The sequence below is a fragment of the Hylaeus volcanicus genome, unplaced genomic scaffold (assembly GCF_026283585.1).
Source record: "Hylaeus volcanicus isolate JK05 unplaced genomic scaffold, UHH_iyHylVolc1.0_haploid 12237, whole genome shotgun sequence".
Classification (NCBI taxonomy): domain Eukaryota; kingdom Metazoa; phylum Arthropoda; class Insecta; order Hymenoptera; family Colletidae; genus Hylaeus; species Hylaeus volcanicus.
Window position 1 is genome coordinate 647,633 of NW_026533172.1, and position 14,484 is coordinate 662,116.

Here is a 14,484-nt window from a genome sequence, read left to right on the forward strand (position 1 = left end):
CATACACGGTTGGTGTAACGTTACCTCGTCACATTTTTTATTTTTTTTTGTCTGAAAAGATTTAATAAAATGTCCTAATTAGAAAAAGAAAAATAGCGCGCCTTATCACAGTTTTTTTTATTAAATTAAATCAATCTTCACATTTTCGACTACCGTAACTATTTACTCTTAACATTTTTTATCTTATACACAACTCGACATTTTCTCTTTTATTAAATATATTAAATACTTTTAGAATTGGTTTTTGAATAGCAATAAGCTTTTTTTTTTATAAAGAGTACTCACCTCTACATTATATTTCAAATTAAGTTTAAAAGAATTCAAATTTTGCAAAAGTAACTATTTTAACCTGTCATGGCAGCTGATACGTCCTCTAACACTTCATCGAACGATTTTCTTGTTAACGATAATGGAGATTTCCTTAATACGCAAAACACACGTAAGTAGTTTGCCTCTCAGTTGATAGTCGGAAAGAAGATACTTAAAAAACATTTTTCACAGAAGAAGATATTCATTCATTTCATCCAAAACTGTCAAACACTGCTATACAAAGTACACAAAGTCAATTGTTTCAAACTCCGTATTTTACAAATCGGAATATAGCGTATCACTCGAGAGTACCCCCAAGTCCTCGTGATCATTCCCCCCATTCTGAACAAGGCAATGAACCGTTCGTGATAGTTTATTAATGTTTTTTAAAAAAGTTAGCACTATACATTTGTGTTTTTAGAAAACAATGGGAAGATGAAAATAGGCGTTATAAGGTAATCGTGCTGCGTGTCAACCGGGTCATGTGTGTTAATACTTTTCAACAAGTACTTTTTTTTATTGAATGCTGCTTAAAATTATGTTATCAAGTTGGAAATCCACAAAACAGAATCGCAACAAAGTGTGAACGGTCTCTTACCAATAAAATTTAATCAGAATATACACTCTGGTAGTAAAGATTTCATTTATTCAAAAATTGTCATCAATTTTTCTATCGCATATCAATAGAACAACCACAAAGTCATTCCTCAATAAACATAAATCAAAGGTACTTTTGTTCTGGCATTGTATTCAAACATTTTTTGAATTTTACTTTCTATCTCAAGTAGTTTAAGTCGTTCTGCCTCTCCCTTAGCAAAACCTTACCCAGGGTAAGCTTGGAAGAACAACTTAAAAGAGATTAAATATTTGTTTTTAGTAACGCAAAAGATATGGATCAATTAGAAGGCAAATTGTACGCGATCCGAAAAAGAATGAACACTGGTTTATTTTTCATTTCTTTTATCTTTTAGAGTGCAACAAAACAAAGAAATACAACAATTATTAGAGTATGTCTTTAAAATGCATCAAATTTTTTTTTCATGTTAATGAACAGGCAAAGAATAGTTTTAGAAACTGAACTCGCGGCTTTTCGTGGAAGTAAAAACGTATCCAGGTTACAATCTAATTGATTGCTAGCGCTTCATTCGCAATCTTTAACTTTTTAAATTAGTGATGCAATGCTTCATACCATGGTCAATTCTCCATCGCCACATCACCGAAAATTCACACAGGTATGCAAGACCTTTTTTCTCAAAAACCGGTTTCAATTAAACTTGGTAATGATGTCTTTGCGTGATAGATTGAACACGCATCGGAAGATCAGCCTTTAGGGTGTATAACACGGGACGAGCCCAGTGGTGTACCAGAAGACAAAACCATAAATCCAGATTTAAAGAAAAAGAAGAAGAGCGGACAAAAATGGTTTTCTTTTACACGTTACAAGAAAGATTCAAAAAAGTCAAATGAAAACAATACGGAATTAATACTTGATGATTTATCAAAACCAGGTGAAAAAAAAAGCCATTATTCACTTTATTTTTGTATCTAGCATGTCATTGTTTTGTTATTTTTAATAAAAAAGCTTCTAGTGATAATGTACCTTTAATAAAAAATGAAAATTCTCTGCAAGCTAAAAAAATAGAACAGACCGATCCAGAGGCGTTTGACGTCGACACTTCTATGATCACTTCGCTACAGCGAAATCTTGCTTATGTGACCAATTCGAATGCTTTACTCCAATCAGAAATTCAAGCCTTAAAACTAGAATTACAAACACAGTTTACTCAACATGTACGTCTTTTGTTTTAAAAAATTCTTTTTAAAAAAAAATAGTTTTTAATTTTTGTTAAGGAACTGATACAAAGTTGTTTAGGGGAAACGAATAAGATTCTTCTACCTATTCCTTTTGGTACGTGAATCACTATGATTATAAATCGATTATTTGGTATATTGGTTAGATAAAGAAAAAACACCTGACCAATTACAGTTGTTGTTTGAGGTTCAAGCCAGAGCTTTGGAAAAACTTAGTTTAAAAAATACAATGCTTCAAAATAGGCTAGTTCATGAACAAAATACGCGGACTTCTAAGATTTTGGTATGATATGCTCCCATTCTGCGTCATCTTTCAATTCGCTTATCTCAAATGGTCTACTGAATATAACAGGAAAATGATAAACCTGACCAAAATTTATTAAATAAATGGTACTTTTTTTTCTTAACCGTGCAGGATTAATATTTAAGCATATTGTTGTAGTACCACTGAAAATGAAAAGCCTCTTGAAAGCGGCTTACGAGAAACGTATCAGGAAACTTTGGTAGCTAATATCTGAAAATTTCGTGCAATATGACGTCCAAGCTATGCACGTACACTTTAACCTTGTTAAGACACTTTATATTTGGATAGGCATCGTTGTTAAGGGAAAAAAATACCGTTGCTTTACTTGAAGAAAAAGTGAGGAAACTTCAAACCCTGTTGAAAGAAGAAAAACAAAGATTTACAGTGTCTGTCGAGGCATTAAAAAGTGAAATCAACAAGTCTGTTTTGATTAAAACGTCGATTATTTATTGATAATTTTCTAGTTCACAACAAAAACATTTCTTTATTACAGATATAAAGTTTTATCTGGCAATTTGGTTCGAAAGTGTGAGACAACTCAAAATGAATTATGTAAAGAAAGAGTACAGTAAGTTGTTATTTACTCTTTTTTAATATTACGTCTTTTGACTCTTTTTTAGTCACTTAGAGGAAACAAAACAGTATGAAGAAAAACTTCGCTGTTTAAAGAATGCCTATTCTAGAGCTTCTCCAGTCAAATCTTTAATAGATCTTTCTTTAACAAAAACAAATGAACACTTTATGGACGCACCGCATAACCATGTATATTCAGGTTCGGATGATGGTACAGGTTGGTAGAGTATGTGATTGATTGATCTCGTATCGATTCAAAATTCTTCTCTCTTGTTTTATCATTGAGTGCCTAAACAGGTTCCATAAAGAAACGTTTCAAACTAGCTAAAGAAAAAGTTGTTAACATTTCTTTTCTTCGTCATGATTTCTCATCAGCTGTATCGAATCCCTTAAACATTGGTTGTTGCACTAAAAGTCAATCCCCTGTTTTCATAGAACGTGAAGAAAATGGGTATTATTTATGCGAAACGTTACCATCCAGATTAAGGCCAACACTTAAAGCAATTGCTTCACCCGCTTTAATAAAATGGGCAACGACATCGAATCCTGTGGTCCCCACATCTTCCGTACCCTTAGTTTCTTCTTCAAATTCAAATAACTATAAGAAAAGTGACACGGAGTATAGAACGACAGAAGACCAACAAAAAACAACCGTTACACCTGTTTTATCGGACTATCGACATTTGATGAGTCATAGTCCAACAGGTAGTGTCCCGTCCCACACAACTCAAAAAAATTGCTTACAGTTGCCCTACACGTTGACAAACTTTTCCGTTAATCCCTTGACTCAACCTTACTTAAACACAACTTTACAAACTAACAAATCATCTTTACAAAACATTGCGAATATGTCTTCGAGTATTGATCCCCGTAATGTTTTACCTTTGAAATAAAATGATTAAAAACAAAAGAAAAATTAAAAAATTTAAAGTTCACGCATTTTTATATTTTTCATTGAAATAAATGTCTATTAATAAGTAGTCTTTTAAAATTTTTTTTTCAACGTGACTTTATTTAGCAACTTTTTTTATCCAGATAGAAATGCTTCAAACTCCTACGGTTGAGTTTTTTTTCATATGACATCGATTTAGAGAGACATAAATAAAAGACATTCTAACAAACCAAAAGTAAAGCATTTTTCCTTGTTACGTAAAATGAATACTACTAGTGTACGATAATTTTTATAAAAACAAATGTACATTATTCTCATGGTTTTTGTATTTAACCTTACGCTTTGTGTTTTTAATTATACCATTTAAAATTTCACTTCTTGATCATAACAAGTCAATTCCATTTTTTCATGATTTAACTAGAAAAGCACTCTCGACAATAAAAAATTAAATTGATGGCCGAATGAAATAGGACAGTAATCGTAATGTTTTTTTATAAGTATTCGTGTATAGAACAAAAAATTTATCTGCAAACACGTTTTTTTAAAGTGGCATCTTCTTGTAATGCATTAAATAGTTCATGCTGACTCGTACTTCGTTAACCTTCACATATTTCTGCTTTGTATTCCACTTGACGTAGCGTATAGGTGTAGCAAAGTTTTTTCGACGAATTTTCCATTAATGTTATATCTACTCAATTCTTGTTTTGTTCGACGGATACTTTTTATGATTTTGAAATAGAATAGATCATCATCTGTTTTCTTTGTAAAGTGTATGTGCCTAAAAACAGCGGCTACTGTTGCTTATTGCTTTCCACGGCTCAGAACAACTCTAAGAAACTATTAATCAAATTATTTTGACAGATTCGACCTGTTGTTAGTTTTGCATTAACAAAATGACGCTAGCTTCACGCTCGAAAAAAATGTCTACAAAAAATCAGAAAAAAAAAACCTTTTCCAAAAAAAAAAAAAAAAAACATTTATCATTACAAGATATGTATGAAGCAACATTAAAGAAAAAGCAAGAAAGCGCGACGAACGAAAGCCGTCCTGTCACGTTTGACGAACGTGAAATTTTAGAACCAACCATAAATGAAAATGTCATCAACGCAATTTGTCAACCGCCACTTGAAAAGTTATTATCACAACTATCAGCGTCCGATACCGATTGTACATCACCAATGGATTCTTTTAGTGATTCCGAGGAAAGTCTTAACAGTCACCGTGGAGTATCACGTCTGACTGATAAAACGAATAATTTTCAAAATAATAAAATGGATGAAGGTCAACCACATTACAGTAACACCACGATAAACGATGACATATCAACTGGCTCGAATGAGTCCATTTATAGTTTATTGGATGAAAATGCTGATCATCGAAGTGAAAATGTCACAAATCACATGAGTGACAATGAAACACATGCTCATGATAATAAATTATCCATTGACTTGCAAACCGTTCAATGTGTATTTAAAGACAATTGCAAAGTATTTGATATTCAATCTTTCAATGATTCTTTACCAGAAAAGCCACAAGAAGAACAGAAGAATACTTTTGTCTATTTGCACCCTCCTGATTTTGCCTCTTACAAAACAGTACAACAACCCTGTACTTTTTATACCCAGAGTTTGCTCAACCAATTACCAACTCAGGATCTACCTTTTGTTTCCATACTAAAAGACTTAACTCTACAGAAAAGAATAGAAGTCAACTCTTTAGATAAACTTTGGAAACAGTGGCATCAACATATTGTTCCGTATTTAGTAGAAGAAGTGAATGTTTGGAAATCATTGAAACCGAAGGAGGCACTCGACAATTTAACGAAACAAGCAAGTACTTTATTTCGCGTTTTCAAATCATACAGTGATGTTTACTACGCTGAACAAACGTATTACAATGCGGAAACAGTTCGTGCGCTGACAATGCTTCATGTTGCAGAGCACTGTGTGAAAACTCGAAGAATTTTAGCAAAGAACAATTCATTATTGAAGGAACTCATTGAATCGCGAAAAAGTGACAAAGACGAATTCAAAGACGGTTATTTTTCCAATAACAAAAGCACCTCCTTGGGTAAAAACAAAGCGGAAAATTCTTCTATACAAAAGAAGAATAAAAAAGTAGATTCACATAAAAGTAGTGTACCAAACGCTACAAAGTCAGCCAAATTGAATGGGGAATCGGAGAATGACGTGAGTCATGTAGAAGATAAGTTGCGTGACCAAGGATTCACATCCCCTCGTGTTTTAGTGTTAGCATCAGCGCGTCACATAGCTAAAAGTATGATAGAAATGCTTTTAAAAATTTTACCGAACGTTAAACAAATTCGTAATTATAAACGTTTTCAAAAAGAATTTCAAAATGTTGATGAAGATGACACAAGCACTCCACTAACGAGACAAGAATTCGCACAAGAATTGTTAAATGAAGGAAAAGCACCCGACTATGCTGAACAATTCAGAGGCAATAATTGTGACCGATTTCGTATAGGCATTAAATTACATCAATGTGGTGTGACTCTCTACGCACCCTTCTACCAATCAGACATTATTGTTGCGTCACCACTTGGTTTACAACTGATCGTTGGATCCTCAGTAGTGGACAAAAGGGACTATGATTTTTTATCTTCTCTGGAAATCCTAGTCATCGATCGTGCTGATGTCATTTCTCTTCAAAACTGGAGTCATTTAGAAGATTTAATTTTGGCAAGAATACACGATTTTTTGAAAATGACTCTTTTATTGCTGTGTCATAGGTGATGAATGCTAAGCCGCAACAATGGCCTTCAGATTGTGATATTCGTCGATTGCGTTCATCGTATTCTAACGGTAAAGCTCGTTTTTTTCGCCAAACTATCGTCTTAGCAGATGGCCGACTTCCTGAAGCAATGGCTATGTTTCATCATGAAAACGACGCCATGTGCTGTAATTTTCGAGGTTTTGTTAAACTGTTTCAAAACTCATCTGGATCGATTATATCTGAAAGTTCTTCGTATGGTAATGTTTTGTAAAATCTTTTTTTATTTATCGTATCTTAAAATTAAAAATTAGCTTTTTTTAAAAACGGCAAATTTTTTGACTATCTTCACCCACCTTCCCCATTAATTCTTCTTGTAACTAACAATACAGCCTATAAAATGGAATTTTAGCTTGTTGTAATATGAATGCTGTCTTTTGACGTCTTTAGTGGGCAAACAACTTATGATGCACATTCCTTGTGAGTCTCTGGAGAATCTTCACGAGGTGAATTTTGTTTTGTTACTATGCTTGTTTCGTTTCATGTTTTCAACATTGTTATTATCAAGTACCACAATAACTACGACTTTGCCATTCTTGTAGTCTTTACTGGATTATTTTGATAAACAATTTCCACCCTCATTTTTATCTTCGGCAAGCAACAAAGCAATCACTGATAATCGACTTTTGATTGTAGTTCCAACATATATTGAATATTTACGGTACAACCTTTTTTTTTTGATTCTTTTTAAAAATATGCTGTTTCAGGTTACGAAAAGTTTTGAAAACATCCAAAAATATTTCCAACGACTCGCGTCATTTAAATATTTTCCGATCGTGCCATGAATACTCCTCAAACAAAATGCTCTCAAAATCACGACAAATGTTTCGTTCTGGTAATAAGCGTTTTTTAGTATACTATAGTAAATTTTCATTTTTTTTAAGGTGAAGTCAACATTTTAATAACCACAGAAAGATTTTTGTTTTATCGCCGCTACACTTTAAAAGGTGCTAATCATGTTATATTTTATCGTCCGCCTTACTACCCATCGATTTATACACTTTGTCTCAAGTCCTTAAATAGACCGGAGGAAGCGATTTCTTTAATACTTTTCACATCTTTTGATCAATTAAATGTTGAAAAATATTTAAGTCCTATTCACACCAGCAAAATAATGAAAATGCTTTCAAGTGTTCCCAAAGTGATTCTTCTTAATAAATAAATGACATTAGCAAAATGGACTTTACAATTGCAACGTTAATCCTCGACATATAAACTTACCACTTTAAGTGTGTTTCTTCACGTCGCGCGACTAACTTTTTTGACAATCCTACTCTCAGTGTCTCGTTTTCGAATGTTTATTTCATTGTTATGTTTCGAATGAATGGTACAACCATTTACCTTAGTCAAAGATTTTGTAAATGATTTCTGCGTTTTTCATAAAAACAAAAGTTTTCTTATAAGACCATTTTTTCAAACAACATTAGACTATAAATCTGCGTTACTTTAGTATCAATACGGGAGTGCGCAGTGACACATTACTTGAGATTCTGTAGACATCAAGTGTCATTAAATGAACTATGTCTGCTTTTCAATTCAATACTCAACATAAAGCATTCGATTTACTCTTAGCAATTTTTTTCCTCTACAACACGCGCCATTTTTTTTTAATCCTTGTTATGACTGTATTTAAAAAAATCTATGGCACATTTTTTATTTTGAAATATCATGATAAGGCAGCTCATATATTTCTCTTATACAAATTACACTGCCATTAGAAAATTTTGATAACACTGCCTTGCAGCTTTTCTTCAAATGTCTTGTGAGTAGTTATCTAAAATAAAAAAAAAAAAAAAAAACCAAGTTGGCCTAATTAAATGTGCTCTTAACAAGGGTAATATTCGGCATTTTATTACATGTTTCACCGTAGCGCGGAATTTATTTTTTTCTCATCAAGTTTGGTAAGCCAAAGTAAAATTTTTAAACAAAACATGCCTGTCGTGAAGCATAAGAATCGGCATGCGTCTCGTCATCAATCACTTTAATACTTATTTTAAAAAGTGTCATCAAAACCATGTCGACCCAAAATCCAAATGTAAATTCTAATAAAAGTACGTTACCTAGAAGTTGATCTTTGTGAAAATTCAGTCAAATTGTAGATACTGAATGTTATAAGCATGTAACAGAACAAGATGTTCACAAACATTTTTTATATGAAGATTACTCGACACCAATACACTCAAAGATAACAAACCGATTACTTTTTCGTACGAAAAAATCAGCAAAAGGCGATAATGATCAAAAAAAAGAAAAAACGTGTTTTTCTCGACCATTTCTACCCAGTATTTTAACACGCTTATGTCCTGCTGTGGGTTTCGTAAAACACTATACTCGTGAAGCTTTTTGTTACGACATATCCGCTGGCTTTGCTGTTGGATTGGCTGCTATACCAATGGGTAAAACAACACTAGTTTTATAATGCTGCTCCTAAAAATGTCTACTATATTTAACCGTTATGAGGTTACCATGTTTTGTTTATGCTAAAAAAGGAATGTCGTATGCGTTATTGGCGGAGCTTCATCCTGTTTATGGTTTGTACACGGATTTTTTATTTCCACTGATCTATATGCTGTTCGGAGGACAAGCGCAAATCGTTGTTGGAACCTCTGCTATTGAAGCTATGATGACAGGAGAAGCAATTACGAAACTAACAGGGTATGAATCGGTATGAAAATAGATGCTACTGCTTTTATGAACAGATCTGAAGCATCGATAACAGAAAGAGCGAATGTTGGAGTCCAATTAGCGTTTTTTGTTGGAATCATTCTACTTTTAATGCGTTTGCTATGTTTTGGTCATGTAAGAAAAAATAGAAAAAGACATAGCTTAGGAGTTTTTAAAAATTCGACCTATTTATGTCTACGTATATTATTTCCTTTACAACAATATTGTTTGTTTTATAAATGATGCGCTTTATTAATTTAAATATTGAATTTTGATACCTTTTATAGGTATCACGTTTCCTCGCATTCCCTATTTTAAGTGGATTTTCCACTGGATCTGCAATCGTTATCGGTACTTCTCAATTGAAGAATATTACGGGAATCTCGATTCCTTCAAATGTAATAACTGCCACAAATGTGTGGTGGTATGTTTTCGTTCATTGGAGAGATATTCATATACCGTCTGTTCTTTTGAGTGAGCACTACTTAATAAAACGTGCACCCATAAGATTATAAAGAGAATTGTCTTCATGCATTCAGCGTGCTACGGATTATGTCTTTTACTATCACTTCAAAAAATAAACAGACGATGGTTTCAAAAGTATCCTTTACCCCATGCCTTCTTTTTAATGTTACTCACTATACCTTTAGCGTATATTTTTACGAAAAAAAATTGGGCTCATGTGAATCTTGTTGGAACTATACCTCAAGGATTTCCTTCGTTTTCCTTAAAAAACATCCAGTCTGGAACTACGTTTTCTGTTATTAAGCAAGCTTTAACATACTCTATTTTCTATTTTATTATCCACATAACTATTGCTAAAACAGTTGCAGAACAACAACATGTCATGGTATGTGCGCTTTTTTTTGTTAGTAAACCAAACATAATCCTAAATGTGATAGCTTGATGGTAACCAAGAAATGCTTGCTTGTGGCATCTGTAGTGTGGTCGGTTCTTTTTTTCAATGCTACCCTATAGCAACATCACTGTCTCGCACATGCCTCGCCACACAATCTGGAGCTCGGACGCCATTATTTAATATTCTGTAATTTTTTTTTTTTTACTGACATGAGAGCTAAAATTTCTTCTATTTTAAAGAAACGCTGCATTAGTGGGTTTCGCTCTATCATGTGCTACACCTTTACTCTATTATCTACCCAAAGCCAGTCTGTCGTCTTTAATACTAATAGCCGTTTCGAATATGTTCTTCATCCAGGATGGTGTTTACCTCTTACATATGTCGTTACCCGATTTTCTCCTTTGGTGTGTGAGCTGCGTTGTTGTAGTTTGGCGAGGTGCTATGGAAGGTAGAGGACAAAAACAATTGTAGTGATCGACTCATATTGAATGTGGCATCTAGGTATAACTGTTGCTGTCACCATTTCAATTCTCTGGCTCATAAAAAAAAATGCTTTTCCTGAACTTGTCGAATTAGGAAACCTTCCCAATACACAAATTTATCGAGATATTCGACGTTTTCCTATGGCGCAAAGAGTTTCACATTGTCGTATTTTGCGTTTTGATGCTTCTCTTCATTTCGCTAATATTGATACTTTAGAGCATTACATACATACCGTTTGTGGCAATCAAATGACTTGCGTTGAAAAATTTCTCAAAAATCAAAAGTCATCTCAACAAAGTGTATCATCATTAAATACTATTATTATTGATGCTTCAAGTATTAATGATATGGATATAACCGCAGTAAAAATGTTAAAAAGAGTTGCTGCAGAATTAGAACAACAATATATTCGCTTATTGTTTGCTAATTGGAAAGGACCCATGCGTGATTTTCTAGAAAAAAGTGAATTCTATCTATCTGTAAAACCTGAGCATTGCTTTCTTAGTTTACACGATGCGGTCGTTTGGTCGCAATCACTTGAAGATGTTCAAAGAATATCTTCGGTATCCCCTACCAAATTGAATGAAACGCACACCACCTTAAAAATAATATCCGACAATTTATCTTTAACAGTGAAACCATTGACCCCGAAGGCATCCTTTTCTTCAAATACATGTTTATCTCAAAGTGACTCAACTGTTGCATTATCCCAACCTGTTACTCAAGTAAGGCTGCTCCATGCAATTCTTGTTATTCATTCGTTTGACCATAGGTACAGTTTGTAACCGAATCGACGGGCAGTGTTACCCGTGATTGGCCGGTCGTGATTCATAATGCAAAAGTCTAGTTTTGATATGAATTGTACAAACACTTATATACTTGAAAAAAAAATAAAAAAATGCTAGAATATTTATATTCAAAATCATATGATCAAGTTGTATGAATAACCCATTCACTTAAAAATTTTTCTAAACGATTAGTGTTTGCAGGAAGTTCACCTAACACAAAGTTGAGAAAGAGTTACACAAAACAGATAAATAGCATATCATGCTACCTGAAGAACAAAGATATTTGCCTCCTTCAATAATGTCTTCTAGTCTTGATACCACGTTTAGATTTTGATCATAAATTTTTCGTACTGGCCCTGCTATAGGTTCCACAACCTAATAAACACAATGTCAGTTGTAGCTATCAATGTAGAATCAACTAATATGACTTTAGTAGCTTCTTGGTAAAAGAATTGCATTGTTTTTACATGAGATTTCAAAAAATAAGGTGATCCAGCATGATGTTTATCCCCGTTCCTGCAGTTGACAAACCATTTATTTAAGTTTCTTAAGTCATCGCACTAATGTTACAATGAAACACTAAGTTAGTATTAAAACTATGCTTCAATTTAAATATAGACAGATTATTAATAGAATACAAGTACTGAGTATTAATACTTATTTTTAATGTACTAATTCGGAAATTGTTTAATTACAAAGAGATCAATGCTATAAAAAAGAGGAATAAGAAAAATGTTTTAGTCGAACCACATTCGGGGAAGAATTGCAAAAGCAATTCTCCACGTATTCACACCGTTTCGACCCGTCTTTTAAAAAAATAACAATATGAATAGCAACAAAACTCAAGTATAAAAAATAAACATAATATTTTTTTACAAAACATAATTTAACCTATAAAGCCACATAAGTTTAGGAGTAATAGTTTGAACCCCGAAACGTTGAATTCCCAGCATTCCCGGTTCAACAACGGGCTGACGAGCTATAAAGGTATAATAAATATAAAGTTAAAAGAAAAAAAAAAAATTTTGTATCTCAAGAGACCATTTAAATCTTACGATAACGAATAGACGATGAAAATACTTCATGCGTTCGTGATGGACTTTCTGTCATTCCATCATGTAAATAGACATATTCTCGTCCTGCTAATCCCCGTCCATTTCCAAATTCGTCAAATCGTTCTTTGTGGATTCCCTAAAAATTTTAATGTAAAAACTTTAGAACTGGAGGTATCTAGAGTTAACCGTATATAACTGATAATCCGTCAAGCGTTCCCATACATTTCGATGATGAAAATATTTACGAGGAAAACATTGAAACTTTTTATTTATCAAATAAACAGGGAACCCAATGTCTTGGTCATTATTTTCTAAATTGTGTGGAATGTTTTTTTCATCATTACAATAATAATGAAGCATTGCGGGAAAAATCTTAAACTGACCGTTTCTTTCCTTTCAATGTTTTCAATCAAAGGATAAGTGCAATAACAGTTTTGTGGAGTTTAAGTTTTTTTGGCAAAGGCTCCTTTTGTGACGTTGAAATTTTTAAACATTTCTTAAATATTTGGTTTAACTGATTTTCAAGTTTTACTAAAATAGAATTCATTTATCATAAATTTTTGTTTAACGCATTCAATCAATAGAATAACGTAATTAGGATGACATGCATTTTCCAAACGAATCAATCAGACGTGTCAACATCCTCATCATCAACTGACAAATCAGACATGTCCTCATTTTCGTTCAAATCCTCTTCTTCATCATTTTCGGTCTTTTCTTTTTTTGATGTATCTTTGGATACATGTTCCTGATCCTGTTTATCCTCTTCACCTTCATTATTTTGAATAGTCTCTATATCTTCAGCTGTCTTATCATCACTTGAAGTATATTTTGGCTTAGTCTCGTTCGTATCGCAACAACATTTACATTTAGAGGAGGCTAATTTTGTGTCACCTACATGATAAAAATTCTACTTATGTATGTTTAAACTACAAACGTTTAACCATTTGAGGATAAAGACACCACTGTTACTGGAGATCCGCATGAGCCACATGGTGGTGCACTAGGAGAAGGTATTGCATAAGGAATATAAATAGGTTGCGGTGGAGAGGGAGGAATCGATTGAGGCACGTTTGAAGATATCATTCGACGTAGCAAACCGTTCTCCCTTTTCACTTCTTCTGGATTAAAGTCACTGGTTGATTCATGAGGCAAATAATCAAGAAACTAAAATATGTTAATGATTTTTGCGTCTGCATACAAAAAAAAAAGGCTATTACTGGGTGTGGTGCTATCGTATTTGAGTGTTCCGGGTAATTTTGCAAGTTGTAAGTATTTTCCCGAATATTACTAAAATTAAAACAACACAATAGAACTTATCAAGCAACCCTTGAAAAATAACTAGTTTTTTTTTTTACAATGAATATAATTGCATTCAAAAAGAAACTTATAAAAAAAATTCATGTATAAAATGATTGAAAAAGGACGTACAGTGGCGTCCTACTTGATTGATGCTGATTAATGGGAAAATCAAGATCGTCATCATCATCAGCAACATTATCGTCATCATCCGGAATACGTTCTCCAAAATTTTCAGTAGAGAGAGCGTCATCTTCTAATTGTAGCCTAGAACATAATTTTTGGAATTAATCATATAAAATGTCTTTGAAACATCTTAATTAAAATTTTTCATAAAAAAATGTACTAATACAGATACACAGAGATTGTACGTATTTTTAAAATAGCTTACTTATGTTTTGTCCAAGGCCAACGAAGCAAATTTAACGATACAGCTGATATATGTATTGTACACAAAGAAAAAACTGAAAAAAAAATTACAAAAAAAAAATGTATTTTTGTCATTTATTGAAAAAAAAATTGAAGCTTTTTTTTTATAAAAAGTTTGAATCAAGTTGATACAATGAAGCTGTTTTCATTGTAATGACTAAATAGAATTACAGAAACAAACAACAACTGCTTATTGTATGTGAATATCCATACGGTATTATGCC

General features: G+C 32.9%; 4 protein-coding genes and 1 long non-coding RNA gene across 20 annotated transcripts; 3 read left to right on the top strand and 2 right to left on the bottom strand.

The window, feature by feature from the left end:
- Window positions 1-22: 22 nt before the first annotated feature.
- On the top strand, window positions 23-4,073 carry LOC128883871 (uncharacterized). Of its 7 annotated transcripts, XM_054136714.1 has the most exons (21): window positions 24-439; window positions 502-552; window positions 604-670; window positions 731-764; window positions 859-937; window positions 997-1,036; window positions 1,095-1,139; window positions 1,187-1,222; window positions 1,281-1,316; window positions 1,364-1,423; window positions 1,481-1,541; window positions 1,610-1,817; window positions 1,892-2,100; window positions 2,143-2,218; window positions 2,268-2,404; window positions 2,474-2,511; window positions 2,564-2,624; window positions 2,714-2,844; window positions 2,919-2,993; window positions 3,046-3,215; window positions 3,296-4,073. In XM_054136714.1, exons 1-21 carry the CDS (start codon window positions 355-357, stop codon window positions 3,889-3,891), a joined length of 2,295 nt encoding a protein of 764 aa, XP_053992689.1. In that variant the 5' UTR covers window positions 24-354; the 3' UTR covers window positions 3,892-4,073. The 7 variants fall into 7 exon arrangements, with proteins under 7 accessions (XP_053992692.1, XP_053992689.1, XP_053992685.1 ...); XM_054136717.1 differs by having other exon boundaries at window positions 23-439; window positions 502-670; window positions 3,285-3,436; XM_054136710.1 differs by having other exon boundaries at window positions 502-670.
- Window positions 3,971-5,677, bottom strand: LOC128883881 (uncharacterized). Of its 3 annotated transcripts, XR_008459139.1 has the most exons (5): window positions 5,550-5,677; window positions 5,412-5,501; window positions 5,186-5,258; window positions 4,878-5,129; window positions 4,208-4,814 (listed from the first exon to the last, which is right to left on the bottom strand). It is a non-coding gene; the product is annotated as an uncharacterized LOC128883881 (long non-coding RNA). The 3 variants fall into 3 exon arrangements; XR_008459140.1 differs by lacking the exons at window positions 5,412-5,501; window positions 5,550-5,677 and adding an exon at window positions 3,971-4,111 and having other exon boundaries at window positions 4,230-4,814; window positions 5,186-5,327; XR_008459138.1 differs by lacking the exons at window positions 5,412-5,501; window positions 5,550-5,677 and having other exon boundaries at window positions 5,186-5,327.
- Window positions 4,784-8,510, top strand: LOC128883870 (uncharacterized). The gene is made up of 6 exons (XM_054136709.1): window positions 4,784-6,592; window positions 6,643-6,883; window positions 7,074-7,129; window positions 7,226-7,344; window positions 7,391-7,518; window positions 7,568-8,510. The coding sequence occupies exons 1-6, from the start codon at window positions 4,784-4,786 to the stop codon at window positions 7,843-7,845; spliced, it is 2,631 nt and encodes an 876-aa protein (XP_053992684.1). The 3' UTR covers window positions 7,846-8,510.
- Window positions 8,511-8,600: 90 nt separating this feature from the next.
- On the top strand, window positions 8,601-11,602 carry LOC128883872 (uncharacterized). Of its 5 annotated transcripts, XM_054136719.1 has the most exons (11): window positions 8,601-8,734; window positions 8,783-9,079; window positions 9,173-9,338; window positions 9,383-9,482; window positions 9,635-9,821; window positions 9,887-10,197; window positions 10,250-10,392; window positions 10,446-10,654; window positions 10,708-11,025; window positions 11,080-11,414; window positions 11,462-11,602. In XM_054136719.1, the coding sequence occupies exons 1-11, from the start codon at window positions 8,698-8,700 to the stop codon at window positions 11,534-11,536; spliced, it is 2,178 nt and encodes a 725-aa protein (XP_053992694.1). In that variant the 5' UTR covers window positions 8,601-8,697; the 3' UTR covers window positions 11,537-11,602. The 5 variants fall into 5 exon arrangements, with proteins under 5 accessions (XP_053992694.1, XP_053992693.1, XP_053992695.1 ...); XM_054136718.1 differs by having other exon boundaries at window positions 10,708-11,414; XM_054136720.1 differs by having other exon boundaries at window positions 10,783-11,414.
- Window positions 11,463-14,453, bottom strand: LOC128883877 (doublecortin domain-containing protein-like). Of its 4 annotated transcripts, XR_008459136.1 has the most exons (7): window positions 14,223-14,452; window positions 13,977-14,098; window positions 13,753-13,822; window positions 13,477-13,699; window positions 12,916-13,426; window positions 12,719-12,843; window positions 12,658-12,668 (listed from the first exon to the last, which is right to left on the bottom strand). XR_008459136.1 is itself a non-coding variant. In XM_054136729.1 (6 exons), the coding sequence occupies exons 1-6, from the start codon at window positions 12,890-12,892 to the stop codon at window positions 11,620-11,622; spliced, it is 663 nt and encodes a 220-aa protein (XP_053992704.1). In that variant the 5' UTR covers window positions 12,893-12,909; the 3' UTR covers window positions 11,463-11,619. The 4 variants fall into 4 exon arrangements, 2 of the variants coding, with proteins under 2 accessions (XP_053992704.1, XP_053992703.1); XM_054136729.1 differs by lacking the exons at window positions 12,916-13,426; window positions 13,477-13,699; window positions 13,753-13,822; window positions 13,977-14,098; window positions 14,223-14,452 and adding exons at window positions 11,463-11,687; window positions 11,744-11,852; window positions 11,906-11,993; window positions 12,369-12,456 and having other exon boundaries at window positions 12,533-12,668; window positions 12,719-12,909; XR_008459135.1 differs by having other exon boundaries at window positions 13,477-13,822; window positions 13,964-14,098; window positions 14,223-14,453.
- Window positions 14,454-14,484: the final 31 nt, after the last annotated feature.